General features: G+C 49.9%; 9 protein-coding genes across 9 annotated transcripts; 2 read left to right on the top strand and 7 right to left on the bottom strand.

Moving 5' to 3' along the window:
- Nucleotides 1-412: 412 nt before the first annotated feature.
- HPODL_02082 (uncharacterized protein) lies at nt 413-1492 on the bottom strand (the record flags this gene model as incomplete). The annotated part of the gene is made up of 1 exon (XM_014081694.1): nt 413-1492. The coding sequence occupies one exon, from the start codon at nt 1490-1492 to the stop codon at nt 413-415; it is 1080 nt and encodes a 359-aa protein (XP_013937169.1).
- Nucleotides 1493-1523: 31 nt separating this feature from the next.
- Nucleotides 1524-2501, bottom strand: HPODL_02081 (Replication factor C subunit 3; the record flags this gene model as incomplete). Its single annotated transcript, XM_014081693.1, has 1 exon — nt 1524-2501. The coding sequence occupies one exon, from the start codon at nt 2499-2501 to the stop codon at nt 1524-1526; it is 978 nt and encodes a 325-aa protein (XP_013937168.1).
- A 1688-nt stretch (nt 2502-4189) lies between these two features.
- On the bottom strand, nt 4190-7378 carry HPODL_02080 (uncharacterized protein; the record flags this gene model as incomplete). Its single annotated transcript, XM_014081692.1, has 1 exon — nt 4190-7378. The coding sequence occupies one exon, from the start codon at nt 7376-7378 to the stop codon at nt 4190-4192; it is 3189 nt and encodes a 1062-aa protein (XP_013937167.1).
- A 324-nt stretch (nt 7379-7702) lies between these two features.
- Nucleotides 7703-8320, bottom strand: HPODL_02079 (uncharacterized protein; the record flags this gene model as incomplete). Its single annotated transcript, XM_014081691.1, has 1 exon — nt 7703-8320. The coding sequence occupies one exon, from the start codon at nt 8318-8320 to the stop codon at nt 7703-7705; it is 618 nt and encodes a 205-aa protein (XP_013937166.1).
- Nucleotides 8321-8356: 36 nt separating this feature from the next.
- HPODL_02078 (Regulator of ribosome biosynthesis) lies at nt 8357-8984 on the bottom strand (the record flags this gene model as incomplete). Its single annotated transcript, XM_014081690.1, has 2 exons — nt 8357-8930; nt 8965-8984. 2 exons carry the CDS (start codon nt 8982-8984, stop codon nt 8357-8359), a joined length of 594 nt encoding a protein of 197 aa, XP_013937165.1.
- Nucleotides 8985-9044: 60 nt separating this feature from the next.
- Nucleotides 9045-10787, bottom strand: HPODL_05090 (uncharacterized protein; the record flags this gene model as incomplete). The annotated part of the gene is made up of 1 exon (XM_014081689.1): nt 9045-10787. The coding sequence occupies one exon, from the start codon at nt 10785-10787 to the stop codon at nt 9045-9047; it is 1743 nt and encodes a 580-aa protein (XP_013937164.1).
- Nucleotides 10788-10959: 172 nt separating this feature from the next.
- HPODL_02077 (Homoaconitase, mitochondrial) lies at nt 10960-12999 on the top strand (the record flags this gene model as incomplete). The annotated part of the gene is made up of 1 exon (XM_014081688.1): nt 10960-12999. One exon carries the CDS (start codon nt 10960-10962, stop codon nt 12997-12999), a length of 2040 nt encoding a protein of 679 aa, XP_013937163.1.
- Nucleotides 13000-13040: 41 nt separating this feature from the next.
- On the bottom strand, nt 13041-13484 carry HPODL_02076 (uncharacterized protein; the record flags this gene model as incomplete). Its single annotated transcript, XM_014081687.1, has 1 exon — nt 13041-13484. The coding sequence occupies one exon, from the start codon at nt 13482-13484 to the stop codon at nt 13041-13043; it is 444 nt and encodes a 147-aa protein (XP_013937162.1).
- A 107-nt stretch (nt 13485-13591) lies between these two features.
- On the top strand, nt 13592-15268 carry HPODL_02075 (uncharacterized protein; the record flags this gene model as incomplete). Its single annotated transcript, XM_014081686.1, has 1 exon — nt 13592-15268. One exon carries the CDS (start codon nt 13592-13594, stop codon nt 15266-15268), a length of 1677 nt encoding a protein of 558 aa, XP_013937161.1.
- Nucleotides 15269-15276: the final 8 nt, after the last annotated feature.

Raw genomic sequence — 15276 nt, 5'->3', positions numbered from 1 at the left:
GGAGGTGTAGACAGATTGGCTACGCTGGGAGAGCGGCCTCTCGACGTGGATGGTCTTGTGACCACCCACCCCACGTGTTAAGCCGCACGAGCATGGAAATTTCGCACGGGGCTATAATTATGTCGTCCTGCGGCGAACAATATCTGGGGCACGTGCGCCAGTCGAGTCGATCGACGTGGACGGGGACGAAACATGTCAAACGATTATTCCATTGATGTAATCTGTTACTCAGAGCGTACAGCCATGACTGCATGTCCAGCATATCTAGCTATTAGAGACATTTTCATTCTAGATTGCCGTAAATCGCATTTTCCTCAATAAAGCCATCGTGACCAGTCGCAGACTAGAAAAGCTAATAATCCGACTATTTTCAACGACAGTATCTGACTTGAGTATCTAGCATTTATCTTCCTTACAACCTGCTTTTCAGTGCCCGCTCCTGCACCAAACGGGCAACCCGATTGGCCAGCCCGTAGGAGTTCTGATAGCCGGAGTGCGCCGAGCCGTAGTTGTGGATCCGCCAGCCGTCTCGCGAAACGTTGACTCCGCCCTCTCTGCCCGGCCGGATCCCAACAAACTGGCGCACTTCAACCAATTGACCAGGGTTTTTCATAAAGTCCGAGTCCACAAGTTCCGGCGCATATCTTAGTGCTCTTTCCTTTATTCGCTGGGTCAATCCCGCATCGACATCCACCGAATCATCGTGGTACAGATACGTCCCTGTCAACAGTGTCCCGTAGCCGGCCCGCGGAACAACATAAAGCGACTCTGTAGCATGCGCCGCATCCATTGCCTCAACAATTATCAGCTTGCGTGCCACGTTCTCCACCAGCAGCGTCTGGCCCTTGACAGGGAGCCGGTTCTCCTTATCCTTGGTGTTGAGGTCAAAACCGTGGATCCCTGCGCAATTAACCACTAAATCGGCCTCGACAAAATCGTCCCCGTCAAGAAACAGCGTCTTGGCCTCCTCCAGACTGCCCACCGTACGTCTGACATAGTTAATACCGCTCTGAGCACACCGATACAGCAAATAATGCAGATACTGCACCGGATTGATGGTGAATCCCGTGTATCTGAACGCAAAAACAATGTCGTCACCGGCCGCGCCCGCCGGATACTCTCTGGGATCAATCACCTCGTAATTTCTCACCACGTCTTTGAACCACGGCCCGTCGTAGCCTGTCTCCATCATCGATATCCGCGGCACGTACACCTCGGCCACGCGTTCAGCAACGCCGGAGCCGGGCTCCTGGGCAACACGCAGAAACTCGTAGTACGACGCAATGTCCTGCAATTGCGCCAGCCAGCCTTTGCTGGCCAGCGAGTCCAGGTGGTAGAAAAACGCCCCCGCGTACGGACTCGTGTAGAACCTGGCCTCGTCTCCAGGCAGCTCCTTGGCCACTATGGAAACCAAATACCCGCGCCGAGAAAGCTCCAACGCCGTCGTCAGCCCAATAACGCCCGCTCCAATCACAACAATCCGTTCTTTCATCTAGGCTATTTCTTATCTTTTTTTTTTTCCACTAATTCTCATTTTCCAATGCATTTTTTATCACACCAATCACGGCTGTGCACTGAATCTTATCGCTGCCACCCTTGCTTATGCTGTACTCAATGTCACCCAAGCCCTGCAAAACAGCCATCCGCGTCCTTGGTTTGAGCTCGTACTTGTCCAGCACGCTCACAAAGCCGCTCATCAGGTCCACCAAAGCAAGCCCCTCTGTCTTGCGGATTTTGGTCATCGTGGCATAGGCGTCCGTCCAGTCGTTCGACATGATCGCATCAAGCACCGTCATCACAGACTGCGGTCTCGGAGCACCCACACACTCGTACACCATGTCCTGGGTGATCTCTTCGCCAGATTCGACCGCGGTAGCACACGCTTGCAAAACGTTGAGTGCCCGTCTCATGTCGCCTTCGCTCAGCTCCAGAAGGCTCTGGCGCGCATCGGAAGCAATTTTCAGGCCTTCAGCCTTGATAACGTAGTCCACACGGTCCTGTAGCGCCGAATCGGCCAGCGGCGAGAACCTGAACCGCGTGCACCGTGAAAGAAGAGCAGGGTTCAATTTGTGCGAGTAATTCGCTAGAATGCAGAACCGCGTGTTCTTGGTGTACTTCTCAATAACCCGCCGCAGAGCATTCTGCGCCGCGTTCGACATCGCGTCGGCCTCGTCCAGAATGATCAGCTTGAATCCGCTGTTGAAAATCTGTCTAGTGCTGGCAAAGTTCTTGATCTGGTCGCGCACCACGTCGATTCCTCGGTCGTCCGACGCATTTAGCTCGAGAACCATGTTTCTGTAGTTTTTCCCGTACAGCTCGCGGGCCAATGCGATGATGGTGGACGTTTTGCCTGTACCGGGAGGACCGTAGAACAGCAGGTGGGGAATCCGCCCTTCCTTCGCAAACTTGCGCACCGTCTGCACAACATCTTTCTGGCCATACACGTCGTCCAGCTTCGCTGGGCGGTACTTTTCCACCCACGGAAGGTTGTCTGAGCTCATGTTGAACGCGTAAAAAAATAATGATTTTTTTTCCCAGGTGCAAAATCACGTAAGCATATGTTTCCTGCGTCTGAGTAGCCATGGCAACGTAATTGTGTCCGGCGGTTACTTGCCGCTGGGGTTATAGAGCGCCTAATGGCATATAAATAGTCCTCTGTTCCTCCTATAAACTCAACCAAATTTAGTTTGCACCGTTTTCGAGCGCCGGCGAACTAGATCTGGTTCCGCCAGCAGTGGTGTTACTAAACTCAAAACTACACTTGACAGGTCCGCTACTGTGGGAGAGAGACACAGCCAGAAAACTTCTGGTTGTTGGCAATGGTACAATCCAATTCGAAGCTCCTACATCGTACTCGTTGGCTTCCAGAGGGAGGCCTCTAAAGCCGGTTTTCTCAAGCAACTTCTAGAGATTGCCGGTCCATATCCCCCCGGCGAAATATGGAGGGATTTCCTAATGGGGGGATACGTCGACGCAGCCTATGCTGCGGAGGGGACATATAGAACTTTTGAAATACTAAAGACTAAATTTTAACGTACCTCCCCTTACATGGAAAGGGAGAGCGCATCCCCTCTATAGAAGGGGAGAAGTATATCCCCCCTTCAAATAGGGAGAAATATAAAATGCGTTCCCCCTATAGAAGGGGAGAAATGTATCCCCCCTTTCAAATAGAGGGAAGGCAAATTATATGCCCTCCCTGTTTGGGGTGGGTAGCCTCTCCCCCTCCCCTATGGTCAGGAGAGCCGCATCCACCCCTAGTTTCGAAAGTATACTTCCCGTCTTTCTAGTACAGACAGGGCAGTGGTGGAACCCCATACCGGACGACCTATGGCAGTATACTTTCCCGGGCCTACCCCGTCGTGATAGTAGTTCAATGTGTGGTATAACTGGAATCTTTAAGAACTGGAAATATTGGCAAAACGTGATTTGGTAGCAAAATCTTAGAAATGTCAGAAGTGTAGCAAATCGTAGAAACGTAAAGGAAGTTGAGATCCAATTGCTGTGCTGGTGAACGCTCTACACTGGAGGGGGCATCTCCAGCAAAACGCACCAAGTGAACGGTTATCCTGCTGCATTCTATTCGTTAGCGCTAACAACATCGTCAGCCAATTGCAAAGCAATTCTTCAGGGGAATTCGATATCTGCTGACCTCGATTCAAGCTTCAAGGCCGTACTTCGTGCCAAGCCTGTGCAAAGCGTCGCTCGGTAATCAAACCCGCGCCAGCATCTGCACACACGTTGACAGGTTCCTAGTCCTTTCAGTACCCCTGGATGAGGTTATAGAACCTATCCCGTCTCTTGCAAGCCAAAATGGATGCCCCACAATCCAACATCCACGTGAAGACACTGCAGATATTAGACCGCAATCCGCCTGTCTTACAAAATCCAGTTAATCAACGCAATGGGCCCAATGTGTCTTCTATTGGACTCCAAGGCGAGGAAAACGGAGTCCTCCCAAGCTAGCCAATATGAGAGTATCGTCCGTGATGAACAGAGAGCTACCTGAAGGGGGCACATCTGATGTACCAATAATGAGCAATCTGCTGTCCATGAAGTTATTTTTCGGGGGATCGGCGCATTTATATAGTTTTACGTGGGCGCCTAATCTTTAAAAAGACGCCCCATCTAACTGAGATCTCACCGCTGCCTGCACAGCCGTGCGGAATATTAGTCCATTATTTTTCGTTGCCTATACTAAATCTATTTGCGTCTGCAAATTGTGACACATGTAATGGCATTCTAGTTCTGTCTTGATGGCGCGTTCGTAGCGTTGCTCAACCTCAATACACGATTTGGCAAACCGTAACTCGTTTTTGGCAATTAAAACGCGAAGCAGAAGATCTTTGGTCTGGAACATCTTGCGCACTTCTGGACCAAAATCAGACTCTGTTGCTTCACGGACGTACTTTTTAACGACGTGCTTGTTGACCACCGTCCACGTGTTGTTATACGCACGTTTGAGCTCAGGCACCGAAAGTTGGAACAGCTTGAAAATCTCCATAAAATCGTGGTATATGGTGTTGATTTGAGCATCCAAAATCTTTCCCGGAGAATAAAACATGTCTTTGAATTTCAGACACCACTCCATAACTCTCGTGAACTCGAGGTCATCTGTTCTACGATAGCGTGATGGGGCAAGGATTCCGTTGATTCCAGACGTGCGCTTGTTCAGACGCGATTCCACTTTGTAGAAAAGGAACGAAATACGCGGCAGCACTAGGTTCTCGGCTTCGTCCAAAATCTTGGTCCAAAGTTGGGCAATAACCGCGTCAAAACACTCGGTCTCCATATTGTCGTAAAGCTCTTGTATCATGTGCATCTGCATCTGGTCAATATATTTGTCAATCTCGGGCTCGTTTAATGCCTTGTGATTTAATACGAAAGCTGTGGCAGGCGTCCGCCGCAGGCTGTCTTCCAAGTACGATCGCGTGAAAATGTCCTTTGTTTCCTCTGAAAAGCGGTCCACAAACAGCTTTATCGACCGATCTCTTCCCTTTTTGATTTCCAGTTTTGCCTGGTCAACGTAGAAAAGGGGGTCGTTTTTCTCCACAATGATCTGGATGCAAACATTGAGTCTTCCCGAATTCGGGCTCAGACTAAACTTCTCCTCCATAGGAATACCGTAACTGTCTTTGAAACGTAACTTGTACGTGAGCGACTTGTAGAGAATGCCACTTTTCTCGATTAGGTCAAATCGCAAGTACCCTGACTCCTTGTCTGTGGAAGCCTGGAACTTCTCGTTCCACTCTGGATTGTAGTCCTTGGGAATGCACCGCGTGCGGCCACTAATAACTCCGGATATCAGCACATACAAGCTAAGAGGCTCTCCACGGTTGTCCTCCACATTTTCGGCGCCCCTGATATCTACGGAGACAACTTTTTTTGCGTGCTTTGAGTTGGATGCAGGTTTCGAATTGAGGATTTTCGAGTACTTTGTCAGGTCCTCGGTCTTAAACTGATCCATGTACTCAAGAATCTTAAATATGTTGTTCAGACAAGTGCAAGACTCTCCTTTGAAATTGAGCAACTGGCCAGAGTTGAGGTCTTTCTCGATTCTTATGAACATGGTGTTGGAGTAGTTGATCAGGGTATCGGAAATACTGCGATAGAGCTCTGCAAACATCTGCGCTGACTCGTGCTCATTCTCCCATTCGAAAGATTGCAGGATGCGAATATAAGCATTGCAAATCTCCAGCACATTCTGCACACTTGAGCTATACGAGCAGCCATCTAGTCTCTCCATATCGTCGCTCTCGATTGCCCTGTCTGTCTGTTCACGGATTTCTGAACCCCAGCTATTCACCAGGTCCAGCACGTTCGGAAACAGGATGGACTGGAAACTCACATTCATGTTTGTCCTTTTCCGCAGCTTGGATAGAAGCTCGAGAAGCGTTGTCAAATTGGAGTTTGCCTGATTTGCCGCGGCGTCCTTGCTGGCCGTCTTGAGACCCATGATGAAGGCCTTCAAATAGTCCTCGATTGGCCGTGTCAGGTATTCAATTGCAATTTTCATAAACTCGATTTTCTCGTCCAAATCGGCGTTCGTCAGTGTCCATTCCTCAATCTCGTCAAAGTCGCGGTTGACATAAGCTAGAAGGTTGGCAATGAACTCGATCTTCGACTTGTTCAATGAGAGTTTGAGCTCCTTGAAGTGCCTGTTCAGTCGGGTGGACAGGGCCGTCCGCAACCCAGAAAGAACAAGCGACTCTATCTCGTCCACCAGGATATACTGCGATAAATTCAGTGCTCGTGTGAAGCTTTTCTTGTCCGCAAAGAAATTGAGAAAACACTCACTCAAATACGACTTGTACTCAAAAAACACCTGTCTGTTCATCTGCAGCAGTTGCTCGTGTTTCTGGAAAGGCCAGTCGTCCACGTCCAATCGCACGATCATGGACAGCTTGGCCAGGCCGTAGCATTTCGTCGCATATTCCAGGTCCAGCTTGTGTTCTGGAATGTCCTCCACCATGCGTATATACATATCAAATGGGTCGACCTGCCAGACCTCGAGACAGCGCACAAATTGGTCGAAGAAAACAGGAGAAGAGTGGTAGACAAGGTCTCTCAAGTACATGAGCACCTGGATCAGATCGTTCGGCACGTACGCCGTGGAGTTTGGCTTGGTGTCCTGCGTTTGGAATTTTTTCGTCAACTCCTGGTTGAGACGCACAATTCTGTCGTGCCATTTACGGTACGAGCTTTCGGACTCAAAGTCTTCGGCGGAGTACCGATGGACCAGCGACGCGTTGCTGTTGATGTACTGCACAACGTCAGCCTTGTTGAGCGAGATCCGTAGGTCTTTGATTTTGTTTTCCAGTTGTTCGTTGGTCACATGGAACGCTTTCATAATTGCTTCTCGGTATTTCTGATCTCTGATATCGGGGGCCACTGTGAAGGACTCCGAAAGCACTTTGCTTCTTCGCGTGAGCAGCTTCGATCGCTGCGCGTCACTCGCTTTGCACAGAAGCAGCATATCGATCATCTGTATTCGGCTGATATAGTACACTTCGGGGTCTTTGGTCAATGTGTCTGCTATGAAGTGGTCGAAATTGTCGAGGATGGAGTTCACATCCCAGTGTTTGAGTTCCTTGGCGTACTTGCTGTGAAATCCGTGCAGCAGCTTGCGCGTGTAAGGGTTCAGGGCTATTTCTTTGTATGCTTGCAATGCCTTAAGTTCGTCAACGAACTGCCGATTTAGCACTTCGTCTCGGTTTCCAAAGTTCAGATGGAGTTTCTTGGTGGATATTTTGGGCTGCTTCGGTATGGACTCGATTTCGGCCACTTTGCGCGTGCGGAATTCGTCGTCGTACAAAAGCTGTACCCGCACAAAGTACTCAAACACATACTTATTGAAATACGAATCCTTGGCGGAATCCATCGTGAAGGCGGCAGATTTGCTAATATTACAATATGGAGCGCGTGATCTATCGTCTGGCTGAGCTGGGAGATGCACTTTGCTACTGGAACATATCCCTTTGCAGCCTTAGTGAACAAAGTGTTAAAAAAGCAAAAAGAAAAAAAAAGTCAATCTGGGGATCTCAGAAAGCTCAAAGTAGGGTAAACGTAAAAATCTTTCTATTACATTTCCTTTTATGGCAATAGAAAAGTAGGTCCGGCACAAATAGGAAGTCGTTATTGTTAAACTGCCCTCGTGCTGTCAAAAAAGATCTCGCTAGAAACAGTATATGCTTCTCCTGCAGGCCTATTCCGCCGTCTGCACAATGTCTTCGCCGTTGAATAAATGCTTGACAAGCACCTTGTTCATCGTGAACATGTTGACCTTATCGCCGAAAACAGGCCGCAACTTGTCGTCGCACAAGATCTCCCGTCTGTCGTTTGGATTCTGCAGTTCGTTCGCCTTCACGTACTCCCATATCTTCTTCACCACCTGTGTGCGAGCTATAGGTTCTGACGACCCCAAAAACTGGGCAAGAGCCTCGCTGGGCAGCACTCCCCTCGTCAGCGGGTTGGAAGTGCTTGAAGACGCTTCCTGAGGAGTGCTAGACTTGCGCGCTTTTTTCGTCACCCTCTGGACGTCTTTCTTTTTGAGAAGCTGGTTCAACCGCGCGGCCATCTCCTTGTTCTCCTTCTCAAGTTTTTTGATTTTACTTTCCGTATCCTGGCTGCCGTTCTCGCCTAGGTCCAGAAAATGCTCGTATCGGGTCCATATCAAATGGTTAATTCTCTTTTTTTGCTCAGTAAGATCAACATCAAACAACGCCTCCAATGCCCGTCGTATTCTCTTCACCGACACTTGCGAAAGGTCAGATACCTTTAAGATGGCGTCTATCGTTGGCAAGTAGTCCTCGTCAGAATACATCACTAAAAATATATTAAATTTTTACCCGAAAAATACCTAAATTTTCTCACGATTACGCTTCATCTGCAGCTCGTTCTTTTTCACCAGCTTTTTGCGCTCCATTCTGCTCAACGTACGCGGATCAATGAGCTCATTTTCCGTACCCACGTTCTTGTCATCAAGCTCGACCAGCCAGTCCGACTCGACCTCCTTGTTCTTTCCTTTGTAGCCCCATTTGTTGACCCATTTGCCGGTTCTCTCGTCGTACACAAGCTTTCCGTCCTTGCCCTTCTTCTTGATGCCTTTCTTGGCGGCAAATAATTCCCATTTGGTTGGTTCTTTGGCCTTAGGTATGCTCTTTTCGCGAGGGAGCTGTGTAGTCGGATCAGGCAGCTGAATCAGCGTCATTGTCGAGTTTTGTCCATTGGAGTTGTCGCTCGTCTTTTTCAATGGGAGCGAAAGCACCTGGTTGATTAGCAGTTGCACATTATCTCTGGTCACGTCTCTCAAGTAATCGTTTTTTGTTTTGTCATTTGTGATTTTCGAGGCTTCCAAAGGATTAGGGTCGAACACAGCAAGGTTGCCCAAATCATAGTTGACTGGAATAGGTTTCTCAACCGTCACAGGTTTGCTGGATGTTAGTAAGGGACTGCGGCAGTACTTACACTTGGTGTTCGCTAGTCATATTTAAATTAATTTTTTTTTTTCCTTAGATAAATATTTTTTTTCATTATTTTTTCAGATTTTATGTAAGCGATCTAACGTAGTAGCCGTTGCTGCGTTGCAACGTTTCCTGCTTAAAGCCCTTGACTCCCAGAAATGGGTACATGCTTTCGTCAGAGTGATTATGGAGAGTGTACCAATGCACAAGGTCTCCAGTTCGGTAGAAGGCAGCGATGTCGACAGGCACTTCGATCAGCAAACTTGGTAAGAGACCGGAATTTGAGTCGTACTCGGGATCAACTTTAAACCTGGCTAGAGGCTTTTCGGTCACAGTCACACTAGAGATCACTCCTATGTTGAACATTAGGCCTTTACGGAGACACATTAGTGTGTTTGTAAGGGTCGAGTCGCCAAAAGCGTCGGAAAGCACAAAATGGCGAGCTAGCTCGTTGAAACAGTCTGGAATCTGCCGTAGTATTTTATGGCGATGAAGTAGCCGCGAAAGCTCGGAATTGGAGTCCATGCTCTGCTGTACGACAAAATTGTTGATTAATTTGAACGTGGAGACGAAAAAGTTGGCCAACGTTATAAAATCGGACTCCATGCTTTTCAGGCTGGGAACTTTGGAGTTTATATCATGCAGCAGCGACCAAATGCTATACGAGGCTGTGTCCAAAGTTCTGCAAATGCTCAAAATCGAAAGAAGGACAAACGTGACGTCCGCACCCAACGGAAGTGACGACTCCAGCGCTGTGAGCAGGCCCAGCCATTTACGGCCAGCCATACGGTACAATTTGTATTTCCAGAAGATGTGGTCTGTCAACCGAAACCCGTTCGTGTACTCCACAAGGCCCCAACGCTCTAATTGGGCTAGACAATGCTCGAAAGACGGTACTTTCGCCAGAGAACAAAATATGCGGTCGTCGAACATGGCTTCCGAGGAGTTTTTGTATTTTTTCATCAGGACTAGAAGTGGCACCAAAGGGTCAGACAGAGAGAGGTCTGTGAGTGATTTCTCATTTATTAAGACAGAGGTCTCCCAAGGGAAAGCACGTAGGTATTTTTGCGGGATTGGCGTTGGCAGTGTGTAGTCAAAATTTAGCGGTGAGTGAACAAGCCGGTTTTCAATGCCAGACTGGATCGTAAGAGAAAAGCCTACAGATCTGTAGAAGTTGAGATATCGCAGACTATTGATCAGCTCTTTGTCGTTCTGCATGACCACCACGTTGCTCTGGTTAACGAGTCGGAGACTGCTTAGATCATTCTCAGAAAACACGGATGTAGATCCAGTCATGGTTGCAAACTCCTTGACTTGTTTCTTGGACGGTAGCAGAACAATGATGTTGCTATTGCGGTTCTTTATCAGTTTCTCTGCCTCTGAAAGCAGATCGGGTGGCTCAGAAGTCGCGAAAAAGACCTCGAATACAGGGTTTTGCAAATTAATGCTGATTCCCGAACAGTCCAAACGTGAACCATAATTATTGACAATGATGAGCTTTTTCGCCGTCTGTAACTGCTGGAGAGCCAATTGCGTCACTGTGTCGTCGATCGACGTTGCCAGCACGACCCAGTCGCACTCTACGTCTGTCCACAGTAAATCGTCGATAGTCAATACTGAGAGGGAAGATAAGCTATTTTTCAGCAGATCTGCAGCGAACGACGAGTTTTCCACTGCGGTAACGGCGAAATTGCCATACTCCAAAAGGAACCTCGCAACGGAGTACGCCCCTACCAGGTTTTCGAAGATCACAGTGCGGTGCGTGTCGAGGGCATGAAAGATGGCTGTTTTGTTCGCCTCAAGAAGACGGTATTCATCACTGGCCATGGTAGATAAGAGTGTTCAGGACCACAAGCTCACAGTAGGAAGAGGCGTTGTCGCACGAAACTGGCCATATATCAAATTCCCAAAAACGCTCATTACATCTCCGTTGCCGGTGATTGGCGTAGGAAAATAAAATAATTTTTTCAAAATTTTTTCAAATATTTAGTCATCCAGCATGTCGAGACACTTTTCCACCAGTCTGGCACGGTGCCGTGGCCAGAATCTGACCGAGAAGATCGTCCAGAAGTACGCTGTCGGCCTGGCTCCAGACAAGCTTGTCTACTCTGGTGACTATGTGAGCATCAGGCCTGCGCATGTGATGTCCCATGACAACTCGTGGCCCGTGGCTCTCAAGTTCAAAGGACTGGGCGCCAAGAAGGTCAAGGACAACCGCCAGATTGTCAACACGCTGGACCACGACGTGCAGAACAAGACAGAGAAAAACCTGGCCAAATATCACAACATCGAGCAATTCGCCAAGGAACAGGGCATCGATTTCTATCCTGCTGGACGAGGTATTGGCCATCAAATCATGATCGAGGAGGGCTATGCGTTCCCGTCAAACCTCACAGTGGCGTCCGATTCGCACTCAAATACCTACGGCGGCATAGGCTCGCTCGGAACTCCTATCGTCAGAACCGACGCTGCCTCCATCTGGGCCACCGGCCAGACCTGGTGGCAGATTCCTCCCGTGGCCAAGGTCGAGCTGAAGGGCTCTCTTCCGAAGGGCGTCACTGGAAAGGACGTTATTGTGTCGCTGTGCGGACTTTTCAACAACGACGAGGTCCTCAACCATGCGATCGAGTTTGTTGGAGACGAGATCCACAAATTGCCAATAGACTACCGCCTGACGATTGCTAACATGACCACCGAGTGGGGGGCGTTGTCGGGGCTGTTCCCAATCGATGAGACGCTCATCAACTTCTACACTAATAGATTGCTGAGACTCGGTCCTAACCACCCGAGAATCAACCACGAGACCGTCGAGAAGCTGCGCCAAAACAAACTGGCCGCCGACCCGGACGCATACTATGCCAAGACGCTCACGATCGACCTCTCCACGCTGTCGCCGTACATCTCTGGCCCAAACTCCGTCAAGGTGTCCAATTCGCTCAGCGACCTGTCTGCCAAGAACATGAAGGTCGACAAGGCGTACCTGGTGTCTTGCACTAATTCCAGGCTTAGTGATATCAAGGCTGCGGCCGATATCGTCCGCGGCCACAAAATTGCTCCGGGAGTGAAATTCTACATTGCTGCTGCTTCGTCCGAGGTCCAGGCCGACGCCGAGGCTGCTGGCGCATGGCAGACGCTTCTGGACGCCGGCTGCATCCCGCTGCCAGCAGGCTGCGGCCCATGTATCGGTCTGGGAACCGGGTTGCTGGAGGAGGGAGAAGTTGGAATTTCTGCTACCAACAGGAATTTCAAGGGAAGAATGGGGTCTAAGGACGCGTTAGCGTTCCTGGCGTCTCCTGAGGTTGTCGCTGCTTCGGCTGTAGTTGGCAAAATCGCGGCTCCCGAAGAGGTGGATGGAAAGCCATGTCCGCCAACCAGGGAAGTGAAAAAAACCATCGTGGTCAACGAAAAGCCTCCATCCACAGACGACACTGCCAAATCCTCTGGATCTGTCCTGCCAGGCTTCCCGGAAGAGATCACCGGCGAATTGGTGCTCTGTGACGCAGACAATATTAATACGGACGGTATTTATCCCGGCAAGTACACATACCAGGACGATGTTCCAAGAGAGAAAATGGCCGAGGTGTGTATGGAGAACTACGACTCTGAGTTTGGAAAAAAGACCAAGGCCGGCGACATTATCATTTCCGGGTTCAATTTTGGTACCGGCTCGTCCAGAGAACAGGCCGCCACGTGCATTTTGGCCAGAGATATCAAGTTGGTGGTTGCAGGATCGTTTGGTAACATTTTCTCGCGAAACAGCATCAACAATGCGCTTTTGACACTTGAAATCCCAGACCTCATCAACATGCTTCGTGACAGATACAGAGACAGCGAGCCTGAGCTAACGAGACGGACCGGCTGGTTCCTCAAATGGAACGTTCCTAAATCGCTGGTCACCGTGACCGACTCTTCGGGCGCCGTGGTGCTCGAGCAGAAGGTGGGCGAGCTAGGAACCAACCTGCAGGAAATCATCATCCAGGGCGGTCTGGAGGGCTGGGTGCGGTCTGAGCTGCAGAAAGAGGCCCAGCAGCAGCAATAAATAGACTAAACTTAATTTATTAGCTATATTCGATAACTTGTCTACAATTTCTGCGTTTCCTTCACGATCTCGTCAAAACTGTCCTTGTACTCCTCGCTCTTTGCGTCTTTCTTTCCGCCTCCTGGAACGATCATCACGCAGGAGGTTGGTCGCTTGGTAGCTCCGGCAGACCCCAGGTCCTCTTTTGACGGCACAAAGAGGTATGGAACGGAGTTGTCTTCACAGAGACAAGGAATGTGGGAAATGACATCGGCAGGAGAGATGTCGCCGGCAATGATGACGAGTCCCTTCTCGCCCTTTCTCAGGGCCTTGACGACCTCCTTCACACCTCTTTTGACATGTTTCGATTTGGATGCTTTTTTCACCGTCTTGAGCACTTTTTTGTTCAGTTTCTTGGAGGCAAGCGGTTTTGCAAATGGTAGCAGCGCAGGCAACCGCTTTTCGTAGTTGTCGACCTCTTCGACCTCGTCTGTTTTCTTGGCCATTCTGATTAAAAAAAAATTTAGATAAATTTTTCAGTTTTCTACACCTCGAAATCTCTGCACCTCCTATTTTGCTCTATTTATTTAATTATTGTACCTTATTCTCTCTTATGTCCACCAAAAGACATAGCAAACTGGAAACCATGCTCACTTCGGCAAACCGCCGAATCACCGTGCAGATACCTGACGATAGCCCGCCTCTGGACTTGTCCAGGGCCGACACCCTTGTCAGCACGTCGTCCTCCTACTACCCTCCCCAGTCCGCAATTGACAAGAGTCCCAACTCCCTGGCGGATTCTCAGACGCCGTCGCAACGGAAACCGCTGGAACGGCCTCCAATAAATCTATCCCTCCGTCGACGCCCGCCTCCGCAGCCTATGGAGGACAAGAAGCTTGAGACCCTGACGCAGGAACCTCCTTCTTGGGATCCTTTCAAGGAACAGGAGAAGAGTCACACAGAATCTGAGGCGGACGATCAGAAATCGACGTCTGGGGGACTTCAAATTAATATCCAACTGGAAAAACCATACATCGACATCCTGAACTCGCCGTCGTCTTCGCCAGAACCCTCCTCGTCTCACGAGCAGGAGTCAGAAACCCCCACGCAAGAGTTATTTTCAGGCAAGCTTCCTGCCGAACAACTCTTCAATTACCACACAGCTGACACAAAATCACAACCACAGCAACCGTCAGAGCTGGACAACGAGCTGTATTTTTCGCCGCCGTCGTACAATTTCCAGAACCAGTCGTCCGAGTCCGACCAGTACTTCGACGTGCACGAAACGCGCTCGGATATCAGCACAGACGACTCCATCAACGACGAATTGTATCCTACAGAACCACGCAACACGACGTTGCGTGTGCAGAACGCCGACACAGAGAGTATAGAATATAATCCCAGCGAGAGCTCTGGCCCGCTCTATCGCCAGCAATCGATTGACTCCAAGCCCAGAACCACACAGATCACAGAAGACGACGAGGATGACGACGACTCTGGAGTCAGTTTCATAGCCAAACCGCTAAATTACACGCACTTCGATGTGGACGAAATACAGCCGCAGCAGAAGATGGTGGTGGCCAACCCGTCTCTCGATGAGTCGCCGCCACTCCCGACCTACGACCGGCGCGAGGTCCCGACAGTGGTACCTCTTTCGCACTCCAACGTGGTTCAGCCCGCGCAGGCGATTCCCGGAGCCGTCCAGGCCAAGAAGAGACCGCCTCCCGACAACCCGTCGACCGGTCGCGGTGCGAGGGCGGTGTCGATGTCCACTGCGCAGCCCGAGCTATTTGAGACGATAAAGCAACCAAATGCGACGCCAAAAAACGCCAGACTCGACGCTGAAAAAGAAGACGAAGACAGCGAGCTGCACAAGCCGTCATTGTACATCTACAAGCTGCGCACGGCCGCAGCAACAACGTATGTGGACAAAAATCCAAGCACCAATATCCTGCCCATAGCTATACGGAAAAACAAGGGCCAGCATTCGCGCACGGCGTCGCGGCAATCGTCGCTATTTTCGTACCAGGCGGCCATCAAGCACGGTGCGCAGCATCCTGGGTTGCTTGCGTCGGAGATCGACGACGACGAGCTGCCGGACTCGAAGCTTAGTCATTCAACAGGAAAAACCAAGATTCCACAGGACCCGGACGCAGAGGTGCTCGAGGTGGCAGACCAGCTGAAACGACTAACAGCTTCGGACGAGGGTCTGAGGCGGATGACCAGCGTTCGCAGCGTCCAGCCTCCTCAGCCACGTCTCAAGCTGTTTGTTGCCAACCCTGACGAGTAGCAGTGTAT

The sequence above is a fragment of the Ogataea parapolymorpha genome, chromosome I (assembly GCF_000187245.1).
Source record: "Ogataea parapolymorpha DL-1 chromosome I, whole genome shotgun sequence".
Lineage (NCBI taxonomy): Eukaryota > Fungi > Ascomycota > Pichiomycetes > Pichiales > Pichiaceae > Ogataea > Ogataea parapolymorpha.
Note: the sequence above shows the minus strand (reverse complement) of the source record. Positions and strands in the feature narration are given on the sequence as shown.